Source organism: Anas acuta, chromosome 11 (assembly GCF_963932015.1).
Source record: "Anas acuta chromosome 11, bAnaAcu1.1, whole genome shotgun sequence".
NCBI classification, from domain to species: Eukaryota; Metazoa; Chordata; class Aves; order Anseriformes; family Anatidae; genus Anas; species Anas acuta.
Window position 1 is genome coordinate 20,094,166 of NC_088989.1, and position 14,898 is coordinate 20,109,063.

The 14,898-nt window shown below is 45.5% G+C and overlaps 1 protein-coding gene across 2 annotated transcripts in view; it reads right to left on the bottom strand.

The window, feature by feature from the left end:
- The window catches only part of FGD3 (FYVE, RhoGEF and PH domain containing 3), a 109,964-nt gene extending 98,227 nt beyond the window's left edge, over positions 1-11,737 (bottom strand). Inside the window, exon 1 of one of the 2 annotated variants that reach the window (XM_068694654.1) lies at positions 11,348-11,737. In XM_068694654.1, coding sequence (XP_068550755.1) covers positions 11,348-11,483 — 136 coding nt within the window. In that variant the 5' untranslated portion in view covers positions 11,484-11,737. Of the gene's footprint in view, positions 1-5,159; positions 5,218-11,347 lie in introns of those variants that run through there. The other variant, XM_068694655.1, reaches the window with a different exon arrangement.
- Between the last annotated feature and the right edge of the window lie 3,161 nt (positions 11,738-14,898).

Here is a 14,898-nt window from a genome sequence, read left to right on the forward strand (position 1 = left end):
GCTCACTTTGCAGAAGAGAGCTTTAGGAGGAGCTCCTAAATTTGGAGACAAGCAAAATGAAACAGTTGTTCAAATTTAAACACAAATAGTTATTTTTACATCAGCAGTGTGACAGAAGTTGAAGGAAGGAAGAAACTAAAAGTGTTTGCATTAACATTCTGGACAAGTTACCGTGCCTCGAATGGATTTGGAAACAGGTTTGCCTGATGGAGCATGAATCTGCTGGGTTGCACCAAATATTTAGAGCACAGTTGTCAGTACTGAAAGAAACATCCTCAGTGGAAGGAAATCACACTCATGACAGTTCTCAAGAAGGGATCGTGCTGCAAGTAAGTACATTCATAGAAATACACGAGATTTACATGTATTTCAGTAGTCAACAAAACCTGGAGCAGTATTTACCTTGATTTTAGCCCTTACACTTGGGCTACACGGGGAACAGATTTAACGGGTGCACCTGAAAGGCGAGCAGCACTGCTGTCCCGTTTAGTCCAGCCCCAAGTAGGAGAGCAGCTATCTCAGCATCTTTACTTCATGCGCTGCATATTTCAGCCAGGGCACAGCACCAAATACCACCATTATCTAACTCCTACAAACACTTCTAAGCCCTCTAAAATTCTGCTTGTAGAAATCCACAGCAAAGTCTATGCTACAAACCCTACATAAATCATACTTTATCATGACTGCCATTAAATAAACGTAAAAACAACAACACAGAAAAATTGCAGACTTCCAGTTTTTGTTGTTTTTTTGTTTAAACAATCTAACTCAAATCCTGCAATTGTGAGATCCAGCATGGAGCTCTTAAAACTACATTTACCAGGTTTTAAAAGGAGAAAAAAAAAATCAGACACTGCAGTTTAATCCCAGCATCAACACCAGCAAGTTCAAATGAAGAATCAAGTCCTATGTACCATTTTGAAGAGCCCAGCTGGGTGCAGGGGATGGGAACGAATTCAGAGTCAATTTAAGTGTTGGCTAAAGACATGGCAAGCACTTTTTCACCACTGAAAACTCAAACTAAAAAAAAAAAAAGAGCCAAAACAAGAAAACATAATCTAACATTACAATCTACACCCAGTTTCTGCACATTCTTAACACAGAAAACCAAACCTACTTGCTACATACAATCTTAACAAAGAAAAATCTTATTACATTTTTTATTCCAGCCATAATAAGCAGCAGAAATTACTTCCACTTGCTATGCACATTTCTGTGAGTCTATCACCCAACCGTAGCACCAGCCAAACACATATAAAGCAGCAGCATTTTAAGCACAACTCCGCATATAAACCTAACAGTATATTGAGCAGCACCACCAATATTTCCAGTGAAGGTTCCCTTTTCTGTAAGTGTCTGTCAGACAGTCTCTTTTTTTAAAGGCATGCAATATGTCTGATCAGCCCTAGACCTGTGCTACTTATCCACTGCCATTAAAAGACATCCCAGAAGAATCAATACCCATGAAAAGTACCGCCTGCTCAGACAAGGCTTTATCTTGCTCTGTCCTCTGTTAATCCCTTAACATGTGACCTCCCCTCAATATCTGGCAGCAAAGCATCAAGGGCAAAAATGTAAAATTCCTTCAGGAACAGTCTTTTAACACCAAAGTTGCTGAAAAACAGAGAAATAGAGCACTCGGCACACCGCACTTCCAAGTGAAGTAAATGACAATCTTCTCTTTCATATTATTATGCCAGACTGAAAAACGATTTTGATTTTAAGGCCTGCCCTATGCCTTTTCAGAAAGGGGACACCACTGCAGTCACGATCATCAGCTTTAAAATAAAAAATAAAAAAAAAAACTTTTCCCACCATTAGATTTTCAAGTCTTAAACCAAAATAGAGGTTACAGAATCAAGTTATACGTGAACTGCTACCCTTGTATAATTGTGCTGTTTTTGAAAATCCTAATCATCATTTAAAAAAAAAAAAAATTATATTCCACTAAAAGTATAAAGCATTTTAAGGCTTTCAGTACAAATGATGACTTTGCAGTAGTTTTACAAGTAAGACACATGATGGTTAGAAATCTTTAATGCATTTCAAAAGTCAGATCAATATGAAACATCTGTTTACTAATTACATGTGTATTAGATGAGGCTTCATCATTTTTCCCCCACTACTTGGTGAAGTCAAAATCCGTTTCCAGTGTGAGCGCCTCCTCAGCAAGGCCCCAAGGGCCCCCACATATGATGTGCAGTTCTATGGAATGGCAAGGATGATCAGCTTCGCTGCTTATCGTGTCACCACACCCAGAACTCTGCATGCTACACCCAGAGCCTACACGCTCACAAGTCTGATTTAATACATAAGGTTGTTTTTTCCATTGCAAGACAGAGGAACTTGAATTCTGGGAAGAAAAAAGAAAAAAAAAATGGAAACAGCAGCACGATTAGGCAGCTAACAAGACTGCGCGCACATGATCCACCTTAGCTGGACCCAAGCCCAAAATCTCCGAAGGCTGCAGGCACAGATGTGCACGTGTGCTGTCTGGCTGCCGGAAGGCTCCGAAGCTCAATGCTAGGTTAGCCCATAGCCGGAACAGCTCGGTTTTGATTAATTTTTAACATACGTTGTTAGCCAAGAAGATGGTGTGACATAAACACATCTTGGAAAGAGATTTCAGGAGGAATATCCTGAAGACTTAAGGCATCACAGAAGCATGAGATGACAGGAAAGGTGCAAGAGCAACAACAGCGGGAAATGGAAAAAGCAAGTGGGAGGCTGACGCTTCTCCGCATCAGTGGCGTACTGGGCTTCCTCGGTCATCCTGGAGTGGGACAAAGAGGCGACTGGGAAAGCTCAGAGAAAAACTGTGAGGTTTGAGTTTCATCCAGGGAAGGAGGTGATTTACCTACACATTTCTTACCGCGCTGGGAGAGTCAGTTTGGATTCAAAAGGCAGGACTTTGCCTGGACACACACCAGCACGGCTGTGCACTCCCCACCTCCCTGTATCCTGACAGTAAATGCAATGCCTGCACCACTCTGTCTATGCTTGCTTTACAAGTAGAATCAGAATACCTAACAAATCAGAGCTAAACCAGAAATCGAAGCAGCAAGTTGTTTTTTTGTTTCTATGTCCTGAAAAGACCAGCAGTGGAACCCATTCCCAAAGGGTGAAGGTGTCAGCCTGCAGTACTCACCAGCTAGAAATGCATTTCCGTGGGTATTACTGGAGATACCTTTTTTCCTCTTTTTGTTGTTGTTTATTTGTTTATTAAATACATATTAGCAATCCTAAATCTATTAACAACTATATAAGGTTTCCTATTTCAGTGGAGGCCAATAGTTTGGGGAGTTGATGAACCCTCCTGCTTTAAGACACAGTCCAATCTTTAAATAATTAGGAGTGCAGACTAGACAGGAGAAGAAAAAAGCAAAACCATCTCTTGGTGCCTGCTATAGCTCCAGCTGTTAGCTGCAGGTTTTCTTGTGTCCAATACGGTGGCTGTGGCCACTGGCAGAGCTCACACCCCGGACTAAACCAACAACCAGCAACACATCAGTTCCTTTATCTTCAATATCCACTTGCATGGTTTCTTTGTCCTAACAAGAAGATTGGATTTGCATGGTTTGAGAAACAAATGCAAAAAAAAAAAAAAAAAAAAAAAAAAAAAAAAGTGTCTTAGTGTCTTGTCTTTAAGTGAGCGAGAACAGCATCTGTTCCACATCCTAAGTGAAGCAACTTTTCTGACTGCACAACCATCAAAATCAAGCAGCCATAACTAAGACCAACTACCCAATTCCAGCAATTCCAGAAAGTATGGATGAGGCAGGCTTTATTTTTTATTTTTTTTATTTTGATGAAACCTTACTCTCCCCTGGCTGGTCACCTGTGTACACTTGCAGCTTCATTAATACACTAGGAAAGGCAAAGCAAGACACATATTTGGCCAAGCTGAAAATACATTTAAGAAATTAATTTCTGCCCTGCCTAATAATGGGGAGCTGTTGTTCCCCCCCACCTTCCGTATTTGGCTCTGTATTTTTACAAGTCAGAAGCTGGCTGTAAGAATTTCAATAGCGATTAGTAAAACAGATACAGAAGGGCTCAGCAGGCAGCACTGTTTGTTTCTCCATGGGAAACCTCAGCCCAAGCGAACAACTCCCGCAGCCGGTGCGAGCAGCGCACGGAGGTGGCACACCTGGCTCCAACAGGAAATTGGAAAGCTGAGATTTTCCTCTGGGCAAATTCATCCACCCCCAACCCAGGGCTTTGCAGATATTCAACAAACAGGAAAAAGGGGGAAAAATTTAAATAGCAAAACCATACATGCTACTTCAATGCAAAGAGTAACCGTTCCAACATGTAGCTATGTGCTGCTGCAGCCCAGGGGCTAGACCTTTAATCACTGCGAGTTACTGTGCATTCAGCCACGGCTCCAGGAGATCTGGGCAGAGCCGGGTCAACCACCAGCACAAACCTGACTGCAGGGGCACAATCCCACTTCTGTCAAATTCAGCAGGGAACACAATGCGTGGTTTGTGCTGCCTTCGTGCTTTCACGCCCGGTGGAGGACGACAGGTAAGAGCTGGCCAGCACCAAGCGAGGTTGAAGAGTTTTGAATGAATTTATACTCTGAGTAAGTCTGTAGCAAATCAGCACTCAGTACCCCATGCCTAAAACCTGAAAGAGCTGGACATGGTGTGCTGGCTGCACAGGTCCTGCCCAGCTGCCACCTCACTGTCCAAGAAGCATCAACCCCATGCTCCTTGGCACAGGGCGCACTGAGGGGCACCAACAGCAGCCAGAAAACAAACACATGGGAGGCAGACATCTGGCGGCACTTCCATCATCGTTTTAGGAGGATGTAACAACGGACAAAATCCGTAAATAATTCCTCATTTGGCCTATTCATCCAGTTCTTATTGTTCTGTACCCTGGACCATCTTTCTTTTACCTCTGAAACATCCATAGGTTAATTTCAAAGACACTTCCCTCAAACTTTCCGTGTCTGCCCAGGTTTTTTGCATTTTACTTACCACCTTTTCCTTCCTTTCCACTTCAGTCTTCCCTTCCCCTCCGTTCACTTCAGTTTAACTCAATCTTTTTTCTTTGTCCTTGTGAAGATGTGGGTGAAATTCACATCATGAGCACCTTTCAGATACGCACAGGGACAGTGGCAGGTAACATCATATCTCTGCAGAACTTACCTGGGAGCGCAGCAGTGTTTGTGGAGCGACAACTGAGGCACATCGAACAGGTGATTCTTCCCACACACAGTAAATCCACATCTGGCAGCCCCTCCAGACCTCCCTTCCCCTCGCCCTTCCCAGCCCCGGTGTTTGGTACAGTAACTTTCACCCTGTTCCAACCTCAAGGTCCAAAACGATTGCTGAAGTAGCAAGAATCTCATGAATGTAAATATTTGCTCAGGGTTACGTTACCAAGAGAGAATTTCTGCTCAGAGCCTGCAAGCTCAAAAAGAAAGAATAAGGAGGGGCCAAGAGTTTAGAAAAACTAGGGCCCAGTGTTAAATTCCTTCATTATAGTTAGACACCTGCCTGCTTTTCAGAAGTCTAAAATAAACAGGAGAAACCTCTGACATCCAAGGGATATTTAGATGTCTCCCTGCCTTCCAAAAAAATACTGGGACTACCAGGCTCTTTGGACTTTTGGAAATCAGATTTTTTTAATATGAATGCTGGTAGCCTCCAAAACTCCCCGTACAGATTGGCAGTGCAATATGTAAAGATGTGCACGCTACACGTACGAACTGAACCCAAACGCTCCGTCCGAAGGATGTAGGTTGGGTTTCCAGTAATAGGCTGACGTCTCACCAGAGTCCAAAGTCTCTGGGTTTTAGCCTTACACATTAATTAACCAGATCAATAAGTACCATAAAGCAGCAGCAAAGGCAGCTACGCTGAAAGCTGTGTCTCTGCGTACTTCAGCCACAGAATACTCAAAGTGCTTCAAGAGAGAAAACCAGCAAATGTAATGCAAGATTCTTTCAGTCAGTCTAGCATAAAAATATTCTCTACCTGAATCTTCATTAAGCCAAAGACTTTCTAAAACGGATTAAATCAATCTCCAAAGAAATTCAAGGACTGGAAGAATTACATTTCAAAAAGCAAAGCTGCAGCACTTTAACACATCATTTCAATCATATAACTATTTTTGTCCGCACTGAAATCCACGAAGGCCTGAAATGTTTAACAGTTCCCTGCCTCTCACAGCCGTTTCCTGTGGTCTGCTCCATCCCTCTCTGTTAACGCCTTCAGGATTCTGTCATCCAAGGAAATGCCTTTTCCTACTACTAATAACAGATTTGAAGACCATGAATCGTACATTATTCCATTCACTGCCTGATGACAGCTTCTTACTCAACGTCAAGAGCTCGCTTCAGAGCAGCAATCAATACTTCTAGCATTGAAGGGCGCTGTGCGAGCCTGTGCAATTTGAAAACTTAGAAATGGCTGTTCTTGCTTTTAACAACTCTGAGCACTCAAGAAAGTCACCAGCGTCTTTAAAAGACACAAAAGCTGTCTCAGTGCTCAACAGATTTCTTCAAGGCACAAAAAGCTCCTTCCCTAGGCTATTACTGCCCAGCAAAACTGCGGAGTGGGAGCCAGGAAGGGCTGACCAGCCGCCCGGGGATGCCATGTGACGACAAACCGCGACTTCCCAGCGTGTGTCATGGCAAGCAAAACACGAGGGAAAAGCAATCTGCTCTGAACATACAGAGAGATACTCATGAAAGAGACCCTGAAGGGGTACGTGGGCAGTCTGGCCCCAAGGCAGGTACCTGGGCTCCGTTAACGGAGCTTCTGGGGGTGCCGAGTTCACAAAAACTCTTGGAGCACCCTAAAGGCCACAAAGGGAATCCTGGACAAGACGACTGAGGTTATCCTTTGTAAATTCCCCCTCTCCCAGCCTTCCTGCCCAGTTGCCCAGCCCACTCGCTCCATCACCAGCTCGCTGTCCCATACCAGGGTCTGCAGCCTGGCAAAATAACCAAGTGCAGCCCCGAGAACAAGGAAGTGGGTAACACCAATAAACTCTTGCGTTTTGCACAAAGACCAAAATAGCAGCACAAGTCAGTGACACGAGAAGAAAAAGCAGGAAGAAAAGTGCTTGGAGAGGTAGTGGTGAGGGACCACAGAGGCAACGTGCTGTAAATAATGCCATTACTGAGAAGCCGGGTCCCAGCAGCACTCCCTGGGTATTTCTCATAGAAGCGCACAGTCACTGCTGCCAGGAAAAGCAACGTCCGTGCCAGTGCAGGAACGGAGATGAGCATCAGGCTGAATCTCCATCTAGTGCTGCAGGAGAGGACATTCATTACCACTTCTCCTCTGTGCTGCTGGTACAGCATCCCCGGCACCGCGATACAGCAAACACGCAGAACCTCAGCACCAGAAAGTCGTAGTGATACTGAGTACAGATAAAGTGCAGAGCCGCTTACTGAGAAAGAAAACACAAAGCCTCGTAAAGTTTTAAGACACTGCAAGGAGCAAAACGCAGATATGGTGATACTAAACCTCTCTTTTAGGCGATGGCTACGGAACGGGACGGGGAACAGGAGGGAGGGGGAAAAAGTTCCCCTGCAAGCACTTCCCTATGTACCTCCACAATTGTTACACCAACAAAGGCCTTCTCAAATTTCACTACTCATAACCTCCAAACCAGCTGGAGTCTCTTGCCAGGACTGCCTCCCCATTACTGTACGCTCCAGAGAACGCAACGCCGATCTGCAGACATCCACCCCCAATTTCATGGTGGATTTTCACGGTGGGGGTCGGGGGTGCCGTGCCTGGAGGCCGGGGGCAGAAAGGCGCAGTGCCTACTGTCAGGACGGGCAGGGGGCACGAAAATCTGAGTTTTCTTCTGAGAGCTAGTGGCGAGCAGGCAGCGTGGCTCGACAGCTGCCCCCACAGAAGGAACCAGCTGAGGAGCTCAAACACCCCCCTCACAGCCTCCCTCCTCCCTCACTTTTTCCTTAGCCTGAGATGAAGTGAACTATCTCAAGTTCTCTGTCTTTGTTCCCACATCTGAAAAATACACAACGTTGATTTTTTACTTCAGGGGAGCTTTCAGCTAGTTCGGAGGGTTTGGAAGAGGAGAGATATTTGCAAATGGTATCAATATTCATCATGATGCGATGATTGTAAACCAGGGTCTCTCAAGTGAAACATTCATTTTCACATTAAAATTTGATAATGCCAACAAAAACAAATACCACAGTAGTTATTACTGCTTTTAATCTGCAACACTATTTATTTCACTCCGACAAGTTAACATGCAGGTAGCCAACAGCTCAAAGCCCCAGTACAGTTTCTGTATTCAGCCCCAGGAACTGGAATTATTTGTTACTTTTTACCTGCCACCCCTTTTAAATAGTTTTAAATTGAGTTTTGAGTATTTAATGAAAGAAAAATATTGAAATTGTTTACCAAGCAGCTTGAAGAAGCAAATGAATCTTATTCAAATGCATTTTAAAAGTTTACAGCTGCTTTAGTAGGAGCCAGCATACAGAGAGGAAACAAAGCATTAATCACATCATGGTTACATCAACACTCGCTGTCCTCTCAGGTCTCACACAGGCTACTCGGGCACGCTAACCAAAGGAGGACCACTTGCATCAATGTGACTGGAGTCTGATAAACTTAACAAGACACCTAAAACAAAAGTAGGTACAGACACTTTGAAAGCAATATATCAATTATCATTGAGTAAGGGCTGTAGAAGCAGATCAACCTCAGTCAGGAACAAGAGCGTTCACCCAGTGCCCATCAAACCCGCTCAATGGTTCATGCAGGACAAAGCTGCTCCTAAAGACTGCCTTAAGGATGTTAGGCACTGAAAACGAGTGGAAAACGCACAAATTTTAGATAGGCTTTCAGAGGGCAGCAGTCCCCAAACCACACCATCCCATGCAGGTTGCTTGAGAGCAAGGCTTCCTCCAAAACAAACACCTAACAACTTAATCACTGAGCTTGCAGCATAAAAATCTCGCGTTGCTTAGGGGGGGAAAAGGTCACAGAGCCCATCTTGAAAATATCACAATGCAAAGAATGCACAAGGGAAAGATCATCACCTTGGACTCTGACTTCCCATGCCTTTCCTCCCGGAGCCCCAGTGCCTCAGCAACATGCTCCCACTGCTACTGGCCTCGGACACTCTTCCTCCTTTTTGAGCATGCTACAGAAGCTCATCCCACACAAGAAGCCACAAGGATTTTCAGTGCTCTCTGTTGATTTCATCATTTTCAGTGGTATGAACATCCTTTCCTCCATCTCTGAGTCACTTCAAGACCAAATAAGCTTTCAAGTCCCAAACTCTTTGCACATTATTGCCTCAAGTGATGTGGTACAGGGGGCATCCACAAGAGTTTTCCAGGTCAGTAGTTCCTGTGGCACTGCTAGACCACGCTAGATTTCCTTAAGGAAAGGGTAGCCTACTACCATCCCCTATCTTTCTTTATCATCTCTGTGGAAGATGCCTTAAGGATCTCCTACCTTATGTATCTATAAAGAGACAGAGTTCCTCTGGGAAGACAGGGTCCTAGATTCATCTTCAGCAAGTGTTCTAGACGTACATTTAAATGCCAGGAGCCGCACTGAAGAGTACTCCACCTCCAGCCCTCTTCAGGAATGATGTGAGCAGGACACATTTGATCAAAGTCCCAGGAGCAAGGTTAGCATCTACAGATGTGAGTTAGATCACCACACTGTAGGTGCTGTAACTTGGCAAACAGAAATAACTCTCTCTTACTCCCTGAAGACAACCACAGCCAACAAAGCTACACATTCGTGCATACGGTGGGGTAGTTAGAGCACCTACCTACCAGTGGCTAACCTGGGAGCCTTCTGTAACTCACGGAGAGGCTGCTAACACAGGTATCCCTGGTCACCTCCTGCAGGCTCAAATCCACGCAGGAGGACCGTCTCCAAGCTTAACATATTGAAGTACCCGAGTAGCCCAGGAGATGCCAGGAGTCAGATTGTCTGAATAGCCCTGAAGCCAGGGCAGACAGTAAATCTCAGCAGGTCTGCAACTCACTGTGATCTTTCTTGGGTTGATCCAGCCTTTACCTGCCCAAGAAGTAGGGCAGAAGAGAAACTGCATTTGTACAACACAAGGATTTATTTCTTCAAAAGAAGGAACTCATTTAAATTCAATTTTATTTTTATCATTTTCCTCCAGCTTTATTAAGCTAAGGAGATATATGAACAAACCCAGTTTGCTTATTATGACTTTATAAACACGGTTCTGCTAGCTCGAATATCTTCTGTATAAGTAAAGCATTCTAATTTCTAATGGTGTGAAAGCTGGCTTACTAGTACAAATGTACATCTTAAAGAATGTAAAAAAATATTTTTATCAGTGTGTTCGTCGCCAGATGTATTCCGTTTACATTCTGTACGCCTCTCCGCGTGGACAACAAACCCAATTCTGGCCATTAACAATTGCCAATAGTCCCTTTCAGTCCTTGGTGCTGCTGTGTTTCAGGCACTGCAAGAAGCGCTAGCCCACAGTCCTGTTACATTGTAGAGCCATTTTCCTTTGTGCTAAAATTCCCCAAAGCTCGCACAGGAACCAAGGTAGAGCTATCCCTTTAACACAGTTTAACCACTCTCAATGCTTGGAATGGAAAATGTGACTTAGGTACTGAGGTTTAAAAAACAGCTACGATGTATGTATGCAGCCAATTTTTAAAACATGAATCTCGTAAGTTTTTTAGGCTTTTTTTTTTTTTTTTTTTTGCATGAGAATGTAGAGCTTACAAGAGCCAGCCAGCTAAATGCAACAGACCATTATGGCTCAGAGGTTTCCAATTTGCAACTAGAAATGGTTTACATTATAACTACTAACAGCTCCAAAAGGTATTTAAAAAGGAGAGAGCGGAGAAAAAACTTGGCATTTCACGAGTGCCTAAATATGGATTGGCAGGAAACAAATTTGATCTGTGCCGTTAATAATAGCCTTACCAAAATAAGTGTTTAACAGGACGGGTTTTATGTGGTTTTAGGAGACCTAAAAATACATTTGCGCAGCTCAGGACCGCGTTCCCGCAGAGCCGCGGTCCCCGGGCATTGTCAGCCCGGGACGGGGCTCGGGGCCCTGCCGCCAGCCCCCGGGGCGCCCCAAAACGCGGCCGGAGCCCGGGCTGGAGCCGGGGGCCTCCCGCCAGGGTCTCGCCCCGCGGAGAAGGGCTTCGAGCTGGGCGCAGGAGGAGGAGGAGGGAGAAACGGAGAGGCAGAAGGGGAGAGAGAGAAGTTCCCCGCCGGCCCGGGCAGCCCGAGCCCCGCCGAGGACTCAGCGGGCGCGGCGCGGAGCCCGCACGGAGCAGCCCCGCGGGGGCCCGGCCCGGCCCGGCCCGGGGTCGCAGCCTTACCCTCCGGCTCCATCTGCTCCCGCCGCCGCGCTCCGGCGCTCGCCGAGCCGCTGCGAGTCGGGCCGGGCTGCGCGGTTACAAAGGCGGCCGCCGGGCGAGGGGGGTGGGTTTCCTCTCCCTCCCACTGCAGCTGCATCGCGCCGTGAGGCGCCGCCAGCGGGACGAGGCGCCCCTGAAGGCGGCGGAGGCGGGAGGGGCTCCCGCCGCCCGCCTCGGCACGGCGCGGCCCGGGCGGGGCGGGGAGCGGAGGGGATGGGATCGCCCCGCCGGCCTGGCGCTTCGTGCCCGCAGGCCGCGGCGGGGCGGTGAAGCCCCCTCACGCCTCCCCGCCCCGTCCCGTCCCTCGCGGCCCGGCCGGCGGCGGCGGGGGGGAAGGGAGCGCCCCGGGGCCGGGGGACGGCGCTGCCGGGCTCCGGGCTCCTCAGCAGCGCCGTGGCCGCCTCCCGGAGGCGCGGCTGCCGCCCGGGACCGCGGGCTGCCCCGCTTGACGGGTTTGATCCATCTTGAGGCGGCCCAGGGCGAAGCCCTGCCGCCCTGTTGTTTGGATGACGGAACCATTGAGTTGGAAAAGCCCTCCAAGATCATCTGTTCCAACCACCCCCTACCACCAGTGTCACCCACTGAACCATGTCCCCAAGCGCCACGTCCAACCTTTCCTTGAACACCCCCAGGGACAGGGGACGCCACCACCTCCCTGGGCAACCCGTCCCAATGCCTGAGTGCTCTTTCTGAGCAGAAATGGCTCCTCATTGCCAACCTGAACCTCCCCTGGCACAACTTGAGGCCGTTCCCCCTTGTTCTATCACTAGTTATCTGTGAGAAGAGGCCGACCCCCAGCTCCCCACACCTTCCTTTCAGGCAGGTGTAGAGAGCAATAAGGTCTCCCTGAGCCTCCTCCAGACTAAACAACGCCAATTCCCTCAGCTGCTCCTCAGCCTCACAAGGCTCCCAGCTCCCACACCAGCTGTTGCCATCAGTGCCAAAAGCTCTTCACGCAGCTGCTGAGGGTGGCTATTGGGCATGTGGCAGGGCCAAGCTGAAAGCATCTGTCCCAGGGCCATGGATGGCTCCCCAAACTGCTGCCCTTTCCCTTACATCTTGAGTGGAAAGCAAAGAGAATATGAGCCCTGTTGTGCAGTCCCCTCAGACAACCAAATGCTGCTCACCTCCCAGAAAGCCACACCAAACCATATGTCGTTTCAGAGCTTCTTGAAAAGGCAGACCAGGACTGACTCACTGCTCTGTGTCTTTGTCAGGGAGAAGAATGTGCCAGGAACTGAAGGGTGATGCTGTCCTTCACAGGCAATGGGGCATTAATGCTGTGCTGATGAAGCATCGCTCATGTGGTCAGAGTGGCCCTTCTGCAGAGGGTGTGCTACAGCCACGCTAAAACCCTGTCTTCAGATGAAGTACATGTTTAAAGGACAGCTTTCTGAGAGGTAAGATCGTCAACCACTCATTGCAAGGACTGAATAATACCAAGCAAAACAACCAAATTAAGCTTAAAAACACATATCAAACAATTTATCTGCAAAGACCAAAATGAGAAAACTGTCTTCCGAAAGGCATTTCCCCTTAGGAAAAAATGCAAAACAGTAAATTCAGAAATTAACTATATTAGGCTTTAGTCTATTTTTCATTACCCAATAATCAATCTTTGCTCCTTATCTTTTCCCTGAGACAACTAACTAGCCATGATGTAGGTCCCATCATGGAAATACAGTTTTGAGTAACTTTAATATTGTGGTGGAGCAGAAGAACGTTATTGTAATGAAATTCATAAAATGGATTTCTTTGGACTAATTATTCCCAAATAAAAAGACTAGCTGTTCTAGAGTAAATCCATGAATAAGGTCCAGTTAAACCAGACTAAGGAGGCCTGAAGGAAATTTATCAGTAAGGAGCCAGCCTGGATTTCTTGATGTTTCTTTTGAAATCACATCTGTAAGATGTATTTCAAGACCAGCCTCAAAGCATTAATATAGGAATTTAACATACAACCAACCCTTCCAGAGATTAAACTCCTTCCTGTATATGAAATTAGTCCTGTCCTTTAGAATAATGACACAGCTCCTCTCTGAAGTACTTTCATCAGAGCAGATCACAGCTTACCAGTTATTGTTACATGCTTATCATATAGGACTGATGCTCAGCAACAAAAACAGGCTTAAAAATTATTGGAAATTATCCAGGTTCTTTGCTCTAAACAAAATGAAGTCCTTACCATAATGCATAAAGCTAAGACAAATAAGTGTTTATTTTAGGCATATATTTATGTATAGCACCATTACAAATAACCATTGTTCTTTAATAAAATGATTGATTTATTTCCATCCGCTTCTTGCGCCATCCTATCCAACATTTTGGTTTCATTGTTTCTTTCAGTCAATTAGAGCATTTTTTATTGTAGGTACTCTCAACTTTTATGGTCTGGGCATGGGCAGTATTTAATTTGCATCTCTGACCAGAACCTGTTGAATTCAATGAGTAATTCTGGAGGGAGTTTACAATTTAAGTAAACATTAATTTGTGGCCATTACTTTTGGCCAACCAGGATTGTAACAAAGGGCCAGTGTAAGTTTCTTTAAATCTAAGAATAAGCTATGTCTTCAACCAAGGTAAGTAATTTGGAGTCAGAGAGCAATATCAGTGGATAAGCAACAAATAAAAGAAGTACTCTTTTTTGCAACTCTGCTAAGGAGTTGAAGGAATAAAAGCTACTGGGAAGATAGGCTGAAAAAGCAAAACTGCTACAGAATTGGTTTTGTAACAGGAAGGGACACTTCCTCTGAATATTGTGTAGTTGCTTTATTTTTCCCCCTGAATTGAGAGGAATTCAGTCATTTAAAAGTGTGGGGAACAAAACCTGGGATTGTGCTTTGGGGCACAGTTTGAGTAAAAGCACAGCACTCAACCTATTGCTGAGTTGCAAGCTGTAGATCCATATCCAGCTATGCTAAGCCCTTTCCTCCTAGCATGACTATCAGAGGCACCCTAGCTATTTCCCTTCAGTCTCTCATGAAGGAAGTCATAATGGGAACAAGTCCCTCTTGTCAACATTTCTGCCATTTCTGCTGTTCTCAGGCTTAATCTCAAAGAAGTCAAAGCCTCTATTAAATAGAACAGAAACTGGTTAGCAATCTTCTGTATTGAACTGGATCTTGCTGAGCACCATAAGGTCTTAGTTTTATTAAATCTTATTTGCAAATGCAAATTGCACTTTGTACCCAGTACAATATACTTCTTCCTCTTAGCTTTGAAGCACTGGGCAATAACTCTTGAATATTGCCTTTATCATGGGATACTTTCTATTGTTTTCAAACCCTTAATGCAAAAGGGTCAATAAATGCAACACAAGCAGTTAGTAAAGTTCATGCAAATACTCATTTTTTCCTCCCTTCAAAAAGCAAAAAGCTGACTATCATAATGAATTAAAATTCTTTTACAAGAGGAATGCTTTCAACACAAATTAATTCTCACTGATGGAAGGCTTTGGTGTTAAATACGGATTACCATTGCATGTCCAGGAAAGATAAATGTTGAGGGTAAAA